The 14,207-nt window shown below is 39.6% G+C and overlaps 1 protein-coding gene across 9 annotated transcripts in view; it reads right to left on the reverse strand.

Moving 5' to 3' along the window:
- ARNT2 (aryl hydrocarbon receptor nuclear translocator 2) overlaps positions 1-14,207 on the reverse strand; it is a 107,396-nt gene that overhangs the window by 68,517 nt on the left and 24,672 nt on the right. For 4 of the 9 annotated variants that reach the window (XM_080607440.1, XM_080607439.1, XM_080607444.1 and 1 more), the window contains exons 2-5: positions 13,827-13,938; positions 7,638-7,685; positions 4,434-4,478; positions 1,874-2,087 (exon numbers count right to left, since the gene is read on the reverse strand). In XM_080607440.1, the coding sequence (XP_080463566.1) occupies positions 1,874-2,087; positions 4,434-4,478; positions 7,638-7,685; positions 13,827-13,938 (419 nt within the window). The other 5 variants (XM_080607442.1, XM_080607441.1, XM_080607446.1 and 2 more) reach the window with 2 other exon arrangements.

Consider the following 14,207-nt stretch of genomic DNA (forward strand, 5'->3'; position numbering starts at 1 on the left):
TTAAATGTCCTGGATAATTTAATTGGAAAGAAAACAACGAGACTTTTTGTTTGTTTGTTTTCTTTTTTTTCTCCCCCTCTGGACAAGTTCTGTTTGTATATTAAACAGTCGGTGGATAAAAGACAGAAACTGTGATGGCGCAAGGACAGGAATCCTCAGCCTCCTCTCCTATTAGGATGCCCAAGCCATCACACACAAAACTTATACCATTTATTGCTTTCCTTTTCCAACCTGTGAACACAAAGCTTCTGAGAGCCAAGACGACTGCGACACCCTTGCCCTTTGCCTTTCTTTATGTGGTCCCCTGCTCATTGTCCTGAGCACTTCTGCTCTGAGATACTCACCCATCTGCCTGAGACGTAGCACCCAGAGCCTCCACTCCACCTTGGGATCTGAAGCTGGGGGCCACAGACCTTTAAATCAAGGCAGTTCTGTCCCTCACTTTCAGACATTCGGTCTAGACACCCAATATCTTGAATTGCATATGCAAATGGCTCTTTGCATGCGTCACATGAAAACACTGCCTTTGGTTAACAGAGCTTGAAAACTTCTGATGTGAAAAGAAGACAACTGTCTCCCCAGTTCATGGAAAACAAGCTTGCACAGCCCTTGCCTGGTGGCTTCAGCAAGTATCAGGGCTTGCTAGGATACAGCAGTGAGTTACTGCATCTGAAACTCAGATAGGGAGCTTTCTGAGCCCCATTTCAGGTCAGACAGCACAGCATGGCTGGTGTGCAAGTGGCAGATACTACCTGATAAGGTGAGGATCAAAATCTGATTAATTCTACTAAAGCCCAAAAGAAATGGATAACACATCTGGAGAAACACTAAACAGACCGAAGATTTCTGCTGGCTTCAACTTCTTTACTGTAGAGAAAGCATATCAATTCTGAACCCCTTAGTAAATGAAAAAAAAACAACTCACTGCAAGCTGGCTGCACTATACAGAGGATAAGGAATATATAATTAACTGTTTTGAATATATAATTAACAAAAGATAAGCTCTGTCATCCTGCAAAGTTCCAAAGCCAAGTTGGAAGGACAAGTGAGCAAGATGCCCTACCAAAAACCAGTTGAATGGCAGTCCCTCTAGAAGCACACTTCAGGAAAGCCAGAATAAGCAGAGATGTGAACACTCAGAGGTCAGCAACAGCTGCTGTTTCTCTAACAGAAAGAAGTAGTACCTCTAGCCATAACTTACATGTGTAAGTACTTAAATTGTTCAAACCACAAAAATGCACATTACACCCATTGGACTTCAAAAACAATGAAGGTGGTAGGAATTTCCAGTGCACTCTGTTAAGCACAGGTTTTCTTTGAAAACTGGGTGCATGTTCCCTCCTCCTCCATCAAAAATATAACCAAAGTCCCTCAGCTGTTACAGATGAGATTCATCTCAGCCCAGTTCAGCTGTCTAGAACTTATGCATTGAAACTAAACAATTTTTTTAAATCTTCCTTTAAACTAAGGATGGAGAGGCAGATTTTTGCAGATTCCTTTCTATCTTTTTTAGAGAATCTGTGTTAGGATAGGAGGAACCCAGTCCTAGAGATGAACAGTCATCTCCAATGGCAATGGACAGCCTGTGATTTGCTTTTCAGAAGGACAGACCTCAATGTTAAGTACCCTATGCTGCGAAAATGGACAAGAATGTCCATTCTGCAGCTTCAGAGCAAGGGATCTGTCATATAGTTATGATAAAGTCCAAAAAGTCACAAGAAACCTGTGTGCATTTACGTCTTGGATATTTAGCTTGTACCAGTTACTACTCAACAGTGAAGGGTCAAACTGAGACCATACTCCTCTCAGCACTTCCTCACACCACGGAAGACCACAAAGCAGAGAAAACAGATACCTGTGAAATAAAATCTACCTGTTCTGTAAGAAACGAAGGCTTGTAAGCTCCATCAGTAGATTTATTTCCAGTGCCCCTCATTGATTTCATGTGTGAAACAGCCATCCGAAGAATCGTCAGCTTGTCAGGTTTCCGAGCCAACGCACTACAAGTGGGTACCATATCAGACAGTTCGGTGATGTACTGTGTCATTTTATTTCTTCGGCGCCTCTCAATTTCACTGTGATTCTCCCTGATTGTTTAGAGAAACACCAAACCAACAGAAAAGCAGACAGGATCAATGTAAGAATTTCAATCAGAGGTAATAAATCATAATACTTCACACTTGTTTTGCAGCTTTCCCTCCAGGAGAGCAAAGTACTTTACAAAGCTAAGCACTATTATCTCTCAGTTTATAGACAGAAAATCCAGGCCACAGAAGGTTAAATGTGAAAAGAACCCATATTTCTAGCCTATTTGTTTCTGACCTTAATCTCTTAAGCGGTTTAGTACCCTTTGTTGAAGGACTAATAATGGAAGTAGAAAAATATGAGGTACTGACACCTGTCAACTCCTGCCAAACTCCCAAATTTGCTACAGATGTCATGCATCTCACAGCTTCCAGTCCTTGCCCAAGGTGTTGGCTCTGCTTGTAAGAGGCCTCCTTCAGAGGAAAGCTCTCGCTAACAACTGGATCATGTCAGGAGTAAGAGTCAGTTCTGACTGACAGCTAAAAAAAAACACAACACACCCACAACCACCCACTTAAGGACAACATAGGTCTCCAGTCCTGTAATGCTTTGTGGAAAGTCCCACATCCCAGTACAAAGCCACAGGCCTGCAGGGAGACGCTACAGGCCTACAGGATCAGACAGGACTGGGACCATATATGGTATAAAAGTACATACCAAATAAATAAATAAATAAATAAATTGAAGACAAAAGACAGCAAGTAAACATCTGGCTTGTCAGACAAAGATCAGAATTTATGTACAAGAACAATCTAACACAGCAGGGAAGTAACAATGACAGTACTTGATGCTGCCCCGCTTCAGGCCGAGCTCCAGCGTTCTCATCTTTTATAGAAAACATATGACTGCGCTGGTGAGCCAAATCTGAGAATTCTCAAAATTGACAGTCACCAAATTCTGCCAGAGCTGAAGATCTGGGAGTTCAGTTCTCCCTTACTGTAAATCACCACTGCTTGATTGCTATCAAGGAATTTCACCAATAAATACAGAAGTGAGAGGCAGTCCAAAGGGACCTAGAATACTTCTCTGTCTAGTACTTATATTTCAGATACTGTACCTGTCAGGTGGCAGCTAAATACAAGTACACAACAGGTATGTGATGCTTCAGATGTCAAAGCAGCATCTTCCACTGATTTCAATGAGCTGTGCATGGCATTTTCTTGTGGGATCGCTGGCTGATCCAACAAGATGTGAAAGGTGATCGCATGGAGAGTCCACCAGCATTGATCAGTACAGAAACACAAATTTAAAAGAAACTGCAACATTCTTTGGAACTGAATGTTATGAAGAGTGATCATGAAAGGCTTGGCACACTCTTCAACTACTTTACAACTTAATAATAAACTTTTCCATCTCAAATGGCTGATACACAGTCTTTGTGTGGGTCTGCACAGATGTGGGAGAGAACACTGCCTGTGGGAGTCAGACCATATACACACACACAAGCAGAACATCTTGTGTGACAGTGTGCATGTACGTAAGAGCATGTGTGTTCAAGTCTTTATACATGAAGATAAATACGGACAAGGGGAAGAAAAATGCATTTTTACACGATGAAAGCTTGGTCTAAGTTCAGCATTTTCACAGAAATGGTGGCTGAGAGACAAGAGAGACAAAGAACACATATTCAACACACATTTTACATTCATAAATACATATTCCACTGTCTGCCACTGAAGTATTTTGATACTACTGATCATTATAAACAACCATTATAAGGAGTAAACAGACTGCAGGACTTCCTGAGAAGAAAGAGAAGAATATCCAATAGTCCATTTCATTTATGATCGTAAAAACTAAAAAGTAATAGTCTGTTAACCAACTGGCCATGAAAAGGTTCAACCAAACAAAACCCTGAAACTTTCCTGAAACTAGTTCAAATTTAAACTCTTAAAAGAAAAAAATGGGCTGTGCTCCTTTTCCAAAAGGGCCTGCCCAGGGAACCCTGGCATTCATAAACATGTGCAGGATGATGTCCTAATTCTGTCAATTCTAGCTTTGTTTTTGTGTGGATGTTTTGGAGGCACATTACATTTTGGGAGATTGTGGGAGCTGATCCAAACCCACTTTGGTCCAGCATTAGTGTTTCTGACTTCAAGCATTTTTGGATCAGTCAACCCTCCTGACAGTCAGAACTGCATCATATAAAATAAAAATGGGGGCAAACCATTTTTGATTTTCCTTTCTCATACCTGGCCATCCTTCCTGTGTCAGCAGTACTTTGATCATCTTCCCATCTAGAAACAAAATAACCAGCTCTCTAAGCTAATGCACAAATACTGAGATGTTTTGGATATGACCATTCCCCTCTTTTCTCTCAGCAGAGGACCTCTACGGAACACGCCTACCTTGCAAACTTTTCCTTATCACCAGAGATTTGATCACCATCATACCTATAAACAAAAGATAGCAAGTAAATTCACAAGGGTTATACATTGTACTAAAGTCAACACACAGCAGAAAGCAAAGAGGTTCACAACTGCACACTATTACAAATAACAGCAAGAAAAATGAGGGCATGAAAATAATAAAGCAAAGAAAATGTGGAGTGTAATGAAACTTCCAAGCCATGCCGATTCAAAAACTTCATTTGTACATTTAAAACAAGTTGAAGACATATTTCAGTGGATTTATGCAGACACTCTGACGTACACTTATTGCTTGGGAAACTTAACAACCAACACCATTACAGAAAACACCACTGAGCTTCTATCGGCAGCAGCCCATGAAATATTCATTGTTGTGTTGGAAGTGAATGAGCTGTATCTTTCCCAGATTGCAACCACAACTCGCTCCTTTCAGTAGAGGGCACTGATGGTCTACAGATAACATGGGAGGGCACAGACACACACTTAAGTGCAATGCAATACGTAGGGATGCCTTCAGAAAAAAGCTCAGGTAGGTATCTATGATGTACCGTCTGTTGGTAAGACTGGCTAAAGTCAGGCAGGCAGATGAAACTGCTAGGTAAATAAAAGTGAAGTTAAAACTGTCATAAATATCTAGAAGTAAACAGTTATCTCATTCCTTCCCAAATCAACAGAAGTTAGATGCCCGAACAGATACTCGTGGTGTATCACTGTCAACTTTATGGAGGAAATCCAGATCAATGGGACTTTAGCCCCACAGGATTGAAGTTTCACTGCTTCTGAAGTGCTGTCCCAGAGACAGGCACCAATGTGATGTTTTACTAAAAAATGACATGCTCCTTTCCCTTTCCTAAAAACATACTAATCCTTCAAAATTAGATTTTGCTAAAGTAGTTACAAAAAGATGCATTTTTTGCATCTTGAAAAAAAAAAAAATCTTACTTTTGGAGAAACCACAAACGCTTTTTTCCAAAACAGAAAAAGTACGTTTTTGAAAATAAAAAAAAATTTAATAATAATAATAAAAAAAAAAAGGTTAAGAGGCTAATGGGTTTTCTACAAGTGAAGAGCATTACTGGTTAAGAATAGACCAGTGAGATTTTGTATTAGAATTCTGTCTTTCCAAAACAATGTAATTTATTACTACAGAGAGCCTATGAAGCTTTCACTTATTACTTGATAAGGAAACACAGCATAACTAAGCATCTTTTCTCTTCTAAAAACTAATAATTAACAACTTCTCCTCTGAAATGAGTTAAAAGTAACGTTAAGTACCACAAATGTGCAAGTTCCTCTATGAGGCTTCATATTTTCCTTCCTCACTAAGTCTGATTCGAACTCTCATGACAAAGCTTAAGTGAGACTTGAGGCGCATTCCTTTCTATATTGTTTTAGCACTAACACCCTCAAAACATTCAAGTGAAAAATGTCACTTTCTTCCACTTGACTCTGCCCTGAGAACATACTGTGCCTGAACAGTTTTAAACAAAAATACAGGTTCAATGAGGAATGTCCACATGCTGTTAGGCGAGAAGTACATGCATGTGTCTCCAGGTGACAGTGAGAAGCCATGCAGGTAGCTGAGCTGCCTTGGAACTCCCTGAGAAGCAATGTGTGTTAACTCACGTGGAGCACCATGCTAACACCACTACTTCTAGTGCTGCTGCTAGCTTAGGGACTGTCTACTCATTCTTGTCTGGTTGGCTGGGCTGAATATGCTGTTGCCTCTAGCTACTCTTTTCTCCCTTCCAGTCTCCCAGCTGACCTCTACGAGTGCATTATTGAGGTACTTCAGTCAAGACAAGCTGGGTTAGCTTAAACTTTTAAAAAGCAATTCTTTGCTAAACAACTAATTTTGGCCAACACAAGCTAGGAATCAGTTATGTGAGCAATTTGGAGAAGGGAAAAAGACCTAAAAGGAGGACAACTAGAAATAACATTTCCTTGAGAGGTCAACCGTGGCCAGAAGAGGATGTCTGCACATAGCCCTGGGCATCTCCACGTTGTTTTTCTGTACTCTCTCTAAAAGCAGAACAATCTGTTTTGTTTGTTTGTTTGTTTTTACATCATTTAAGATTTAAATATCACATTTTGATCTGGCATCTAAAATCAGAGAGTCTACGCACTGTACACCATACTTCTCCAATAAAAATAATGGAAATATTTGCTTTCCTCACTACCCATGGCTAAAGCCAGGCTGGAGACAGACCAACTCATGTGCACAACTGTACCTAGAAACCCTGATGCTTATGCAGACAAAAATCAGATCATATTAATTATAAATCTTGAACCCTTAACACACATCATCTACCAAACATTAGAGTAGCCCTCAGACCAGGTGTTTTAATGCCATAGACTGGAATATTCTTTCTGTAAAAGACGCCAGCTAAACTTGTGTGCTGCTGGTCCTGTCCAGGAGGTTATGTTATGGTGTTGCAACACATCCTGTTAAAACCCTATAGTGACAGCTGTGCTTGAACATGGCTGCTACTATATAGCTGCAATTACAATTTGAATGATCGGCAGTTATCAGTAGGCCTCAAAGCACCTATTCTCAGCGCAGGCACTTGGTTTCTAATGAAAAAATGCAAACAGTGTGACTGGAACAAAAGGAAAAGTGAAAAATGGCAATGATGCTTTGATGTTTGTTTTTGTTTCTAGCATAGAATATTCCACATTAACTGTAACATTTATTTTGGCAATTCTTACTATTCAGTTACACCTAATGGTACATAATGACCTTGAATCTTAAAAAAACAACCCATGCCTCTAGGATCTGTCATATTGTCTTAACAAGTAGTTAGTATCTGAACTAAGTTCAAAATAAAATTATTTTTCAGTGGCAAAAAGACAACTTCAGCAATGTCAAATTATCAAAATTCATTTACAGCAGTTGAAATACTAAGCTATGTCAAATGAGAAAAATTGTGATTTTTAGCTGCAGAGTGAAATTATGACACAAATATTCTGTCAACTTTGTAAGCCAATAACTACATTAAGCAGATTTTTGTCAGTGTGCCTAATTTGCAGAGGAAGCTGGTAAACTGTAACTAGAATTTAGGTCAAGCTGTTGGCAATTTCTTCAGCCCATATCCACAGAGACTATAAAACAGCAGTAGTGAGACAGCTGTCTTTCTCCACTGAAAAAGTAAGAAATTTGGTCAACTCTTCATAAAGGCTCACCTTGAAAATTTGCTGGGTCCTTCCCCATCTTCATCATCGAAATCCATTCTGTAAAAGCAAGATTTCCAAATATGCAATCATGAAGTTGGCAATGGTGACATGAACATTCAAGTCAACAGTTCTCAATCTTGTTTGATTTATATTTTGACTGGGGGTAGTGATGGCTGTAGATTCCAGTCTTGCTCATACTCTCCAGACCCCCTAAAAGTAGCTTATTAGCTGCCAGGAATACAAAGAACAAAAGTTAAAAAACAAACAAACAACAACAACCACCACCACCACCACAACGAAACAAACAAAAAACCACGCTGTTCTGCTCCACAAAAATCCACACTGCTAAAATCAACAAATAAAAGGAAATATTAAACAAATGCAATTCTTGTGAAACAGCCAGAAGTGTTATCTCTAAGGCCTGATAGAAGTCTACAGAAATTAAAGGTGGAGCAGTTATCGACTCCCAGCCTCTTTGCCAAAAAGATTACGTATTTCACCTCTATTGATTGTAACCATGGCACACTCTTAGACCTGTCCTGTATCTCCCAATAATTTCACATGAATTACCAACCAGGCTGTAGGTAGCAATTACTTTGTGGTGTTCCTTACCTAGGCCATACTAAAATGACCTCTGGATCTACTGTGCACCTAACTTACCTGCTTCGTATCCCAGACCTTCTTAAGTAAAAGAGACGAGCTCTTCCTTGGGCCAAATCCTAGCCCTCCAGTTAGGATGCTCTAGGGAGCCACAAAAAGCAAGAACCTCTTTCTTCACTTATCACACAGAGACACTAGGAAGATTAACCTCCTAAATTAGTCACCTAAATTACTTTCCTACACTACGCAGCACGATTACCTCCTTCCTGTTGATATTGTCACTACAAAGCTCTGTAAAAAGTATTTTTTACATGTTTGTATCCCTAAGAAGAGGTAGACAAATAGATATCCCAATTACAAGGGGGCGACTCTGGCATCATGCCAGACTAAGAACCAATCTGATATAAAATTATCATATACAATTACCGTGTTAGTGTATTTATTTTAATAAGAAGCTATGTTAGTATGACAGAGACTTGAGCAGTCACAAATGTAATTCGTGTAGATAGGAAATCACAGGGTTTTTTGCAAATGATTTTATTGGGTTTCTTCACACTCGAAGCTTTCTAACATTTCAGTGTAATATAATATAATTCATATAATTACAAATTCAATGCCTCTACTACTTCATGTTACCGATAGATATATGTCATATTAAAGGCAAAAACCCTGAAAAGTGGCAATATTTAACTCAATATTAAAAAAAAAACTTTCCAATTAAAAATTAAGATTTATACATTCAGAGTGTGGGATCAGTGGTGTAAAAACACTCTTTAAAATTGCATGAACATACAGCAGAATGTGCTCCAGTTAGACAATACAGCCTTGCTTCCTAATTTTGATATCAAAGACAGACTGGTCTATACAAGATGCATTTGACTCACAGCAATCTACGTACAATCAGGACGTGAGCAGCAAATAAGCACAGGAATTGAAAATGGCATTAAAAAAGACAGAGTAATATTTTCCAGATGGCAATAGAGATTATTCATTTCTAAAGGAAGCAAGGAGAAAACCATTTTCCCAAAAGAGTCTTAAGAAGAGATGCACATTTAATTTGGTTGTTTGATGCAATCATCATTTTCACTACAAATTACATTCTTGCTCACCTAATTATCACCAAACCCAGTTTCTAAATCACTTCCCTTGCCAGTGACCTCTCAGCTGCATTGTGCAGAACAACACCGACCTCCAGCGGCCAGCGACATCTCCTATGCAGAAGTACTACGCCAGGAGGACCCTGCGATGTGCTGCTACCCCCAAACGTGGCCTTCGGTGCTGGCATCCACAGCCTGAATTTCCTCAGATATGCTGCAACACTCGTTGTATTTTAACATCTGTGCATTATCATCTTGTTGAAGCTGTCCTCTTACCTACCTGCTTCTTCCCCACATAATAATGTGCCTATATACAACAGCCCAGAACCCACTTTGGGGTTATATCAATCGCAGTGTTTGTGCTTACGCCAAAAATGTGAAAGTCAATGTTAGGTGAGAGCTGTTTCATTTCAAGCAAAGCACACACTCAGGCAGGCACTGGGCTGGCTGCAGCTAGAACAACTTGCAAAATCATCATGTCAGGCGTATCCTTCCCTGGTTTCACCAGCAACTGAAACACAACTGAGATAAAGCTGGAGTTTCCAGTGTATGGAACACGGACAGAAAAAAAAATACATAGCCATACTATAGGGAAAAGACTTTCCCCCAGAGATTTAGTAAGACACTCCTTAAATTTGGGATGCATTCATTTTTTAATTCCCTTTTCCTCCTCTCCAATACACTAGGATTCCATACGGTGGTAGATTTTCTTAGCTTCCAGCCAAATACTCTAGCTGAGTGCTAAGAAATGGATCTTCCCCTCAAAAATCAAGTATTGTCTCTGCTGCACTTTAGACTAAGTTTTATTATTGCCAGAATATAATACCGAGAATTACAGAGAGCCTGATGACAGTTTAAGGCTCGATCCTGCTGCCCATGCTCAATGCCTAGTCCCACTTACTCCCTACTTTTCCAAATGGCTGGCTATCAGCTCCTCATCTCATAAGATCTTGATGGGTTAATACCCATAGGTAACCCCTACCACATGTACAACAGGCTCATCACTGCAGAAACTCGTTGCCTAGGGTGCAATGCCAGACTGCAGCATACTAAATCTCTAAATAACACCTTTCCTTTTTCAACTACCAAAAAATCTTGACTTCTTTCCAAATGCAGTAAGATAAAAAAATAAGAAATTGAACGTGTAGTTCATGAAAATGTCAATACTTGCAAAAATGCAAATGTATCTGTCCCCTCTTTGTTAATAAATAAGTTCCCTAATTTCACATTTCACTGTGCAAAATGAAAAAAAAAAATCCTCTAAAAATCTGAAAAAAACCCTCAGGTTTAAAGTCAGTGATTCTAACTTCCTGCCAGAACCACTCCATCTGCTTTGTAGTAAGGCAAAGCGAAAGGTAAGGAATCAGCTGCAACCTTTAGCTGAACACAGCAGAACACACAAAAATAATATTCCAACAAACCCTTCATACCCTGGCAGATAAGATCTTCTGTTCAGATAGAATATATTGCACAGTACCAAAGCAGCTGAAGCAACCTTGAAGAAGACAAATGACATCATTTCAGAAGTTCCAGAAAGAGTATCTTATCTTCATTTAAATTTCCCATTAAAAAGAGACTAAAAAAGAGCTGCACTGTGCTCTTTTGTTTTGAGAAAAGAGCATAAGTCTTGTTTTCCTCTTTCATACTGTTCACGTCAATCGTGAAAAGATCTGATGTACGAGGTACTTAGTAAAACATTTTCATCAAAAGATGTGTGGGTAACATAAGTAATGTGACAAAAATATTTTTATTACTGATTTTTAATTAGAAACATTTTCACACAAAAAAAAACAACAATTCACAACACAAGGTGGTTCTGCACAGGTTAAAAAATGAGATGGGAGAGGATTTGAACACAACAAAATAATTATGTAAAACTCCCAAGCAGTGTCAAAAGATGGCTTGCCACGATTATTCGGTATAGGAAGGTGCAGGTAGGAATGATGGGGCAGAGCTGCTGAGAGGAGGATGAGGATCTGCACTACAGCCCTTTGTTCGGTGCGAGATGGGGGCACCCGGGGAGAGAGATTGCTGGCTGCGGTCTCTTCCTCCCCAAATCTCCCTGTTCTGTGCCTGAGAAACAAAACCATGTGCTGAACCGAAACAAAACCAATGCATCTGTAAAAGCAAACAAAAAAAACAGCCCTTCCTCTCCGAGTACAGATAACCAAGGAGGGCAAAAAAGCCCCTTTACCCTCTAAAACTACTTTAAACCTAAAGACTTCACTTTACATTCGGTAGTTACTGATCACAGCGATGTTTTCTCTTATGCACTACTAGGCTGTCACTTTTTTCTATGAAGTGCTTGGTATAATTTATAGAAAGGAAAAATATTTTTCTGAGCTGTCAATGAAGCTGAATGCCTGCACCGCAGAACACCTCCTGGATAGCCAATGAGTTTAAACTGATCTACATTCAAGTCCATACAGCAATTATTCTGCCAGCTTGCCTCAGCAATTATGAGAAAAGAAACAATTTTCAGAGATAACTGGAGCTAGAAAAGGCGACTGTGTTCATGAGCTATATTCCTTTATGTCTGACACAAAGCATTCATTTCTAAAATGCCCAAGGATTTAGGTGTACAAAGATATATCGCCAGGACAGTAATGAAAGGACCAAGTGTTAGCTGCAACTTTGTTCAAAGAGAAGCTTCAAGGAATTAGACACAGCAGGCATTCTTTCCCTCCAGGCCTGAATATGTACACACTGAACAAAAAAAAACGCACCCTTGGCTCAGACTTGAAGAAGGGTTATTAGTTTAGAGCTATGGTGCACAGATAAAGTACCACAGTATGGATATAACAGCAAATCTGTACTATCTTATTCACTGAATTTGCATATCAAATACATTTCAAATCATTTGGTTTTACGTTCTTCCTATCCTCCCCCGCTCCACTTCCTTGGAAATAGATTGACGATATTTAAAATGCAACATTTAAAGCAGAGCTTTCAATTAATATCAAGGCAGGACTTAATATAATCAGAAGATTTCACAGTCAGCAGCATCAACCCTTGGTAACAGTAATTTGCAAACTTGTATTCGTAGTTGACATGGTTTATGATCAAAAAAAGAGATCAACTATCCTGCAACTCAAAAGCACAGAAGGTTATACAAGCCATGTAGCAATAAAAATATGTTAATGCTTTGTTTTCTCTTCTGAGGGCAACTTTGAAAAGGCTTTTTCACTGAACAGTTTCAAATTAAAAATGGGATAAAAAAAAAACAGGTTAAAAACAGATTTCAGGAATTTCTCAGAGCACTTCTATGCAGTTAGCTCAGCATACGGAAGCACACTCCAAGAGGAACAACCTCCAAACTGTCCTGCCCAAAGGAACCTCCCTCAGGGCAAACACCCCAAGTGCTCAGCTCACACCAGCTCAGTTCTGCATCCAAGGCAAGGTCCACGTTCTCCTCCCAACTCGTTCCAGGAATGAGACTCCAGCACCAGTACTTGGGCAGGCACCCAGAACGGGCAGCATGTCTTGGCCAGCGATCCCTAGGGCAGCACTCACGGGGAATTAGGTCTTCTCACCAGGTGCCTATCAGTGAAGATTTTATTCACACTATCGATCCCGTTAAGTCCTACCACTGTAATATTTAGGGCTAAGTATAATACTAACCAATCTCTTCTGCAGGCACACTTGTACCAGAGATATCTCTGGGAAAGAATCACCATTACTTGTGATCAACCATTTGTTAAGGGAAAAAAAAAAAAAAAAGGTATTTTTGGTATTTCTGATAGTATTAGAGAGTGGTTTTCTGCTCTTCTGCATCTCTTGATATGTATTTCTTCTAATACAGAAGATTACTATCAGCTGCCACAGAACAACGTGATGTGGAAAAGCTATGGCTACACCATGCCAACCTTTATATTTGGATAAAACAAATCCTCTTCTTTAGCAGAACCTTCATCTAGGTTAGGAACTCGATTCAGGCCCTTTCTCCCAGAAGTGGGGAGACTATGCAACATTTCCCATGAAGTTTAGGATATCATACACCACAAACTCTGAACAGAGAAACTACTTGTGCTATTTCTGTACCTGGGACTATAAAAAAAAAAAAACACATTATTAACAGAAGGCATTTATTTGAGAGATTCCAGGTCCAATTTTCAGATGAAGCTGGATAAGTCAGCATGTACAAGTAAGAACACATCTTATTACCTTTATTCAAATGATAAACGCTTTTGAGATTAAACAGACGTAGGCAACACACAATCATTACACAAAAAACAGCCATGGGACCCAAACTCTGTTTCTGGATGCTTTGCCAAATCCCAAAGTCCTTTGAAGTGTGCAAAACAACAAACACCACCCCTATCAGCAAGTTTGATCTTGCAGTAAGAGCAGATACATTGAAAAGCAAAGCAAAACACCAGCAACTAATACCATAACACGGTTTACCTATATAAACGTTATATAATAAAGATACAAATATGTATTTCCAGTTTTTCAATAAAAATAGTTTCCATTCAGCACTGAAAAAAAGGAAATGGCTTACCCAGAGCGGCGCTTTCCTCCTCTGGAAGGCATGGATCCTGCCATTCTCACCTGTCCACTTGCCATTGGTGCCACCGGCAAGGCCACCGAGCCAGGAATGTCAGATGCCATTTCTGTAATACAGAAGTAGGGAAAGAGGGAGGGGAAAAAGATCTTTTAATCCATTACCTCCAAGGAGAAACCAGTGATGACAAAATTACGGAAAGGCCCTTTCAAACATAAACAGGGAAAAGCTTTCCTTTTTATTTCTAAGAAAAAGTAAAGCTCTCCCATCAAAGCCTAGCAAGCTGTCAGCTCCTTTAAAACAAGTGCAGGTTTGTAAATAACCATTATGTGTGCCTTGGGAGATGGCTGAGAGAACACAGCATACTGTAGGTGCCTC

The sequence above is a fragment of the Anser brachyrhynchus genome, assembly GCF_964034855.1.
Source record: "Anser brachyrhynchus genome assembly, chromosome: 11".
In the NCBI taxonomy this organism is placed as follows: domain Eukaryota; kingdom Metazoa; phylum Chordata; class Aves; order Anseriformes; family Anatidae; genus Anser; species Anser brachyrhynchus.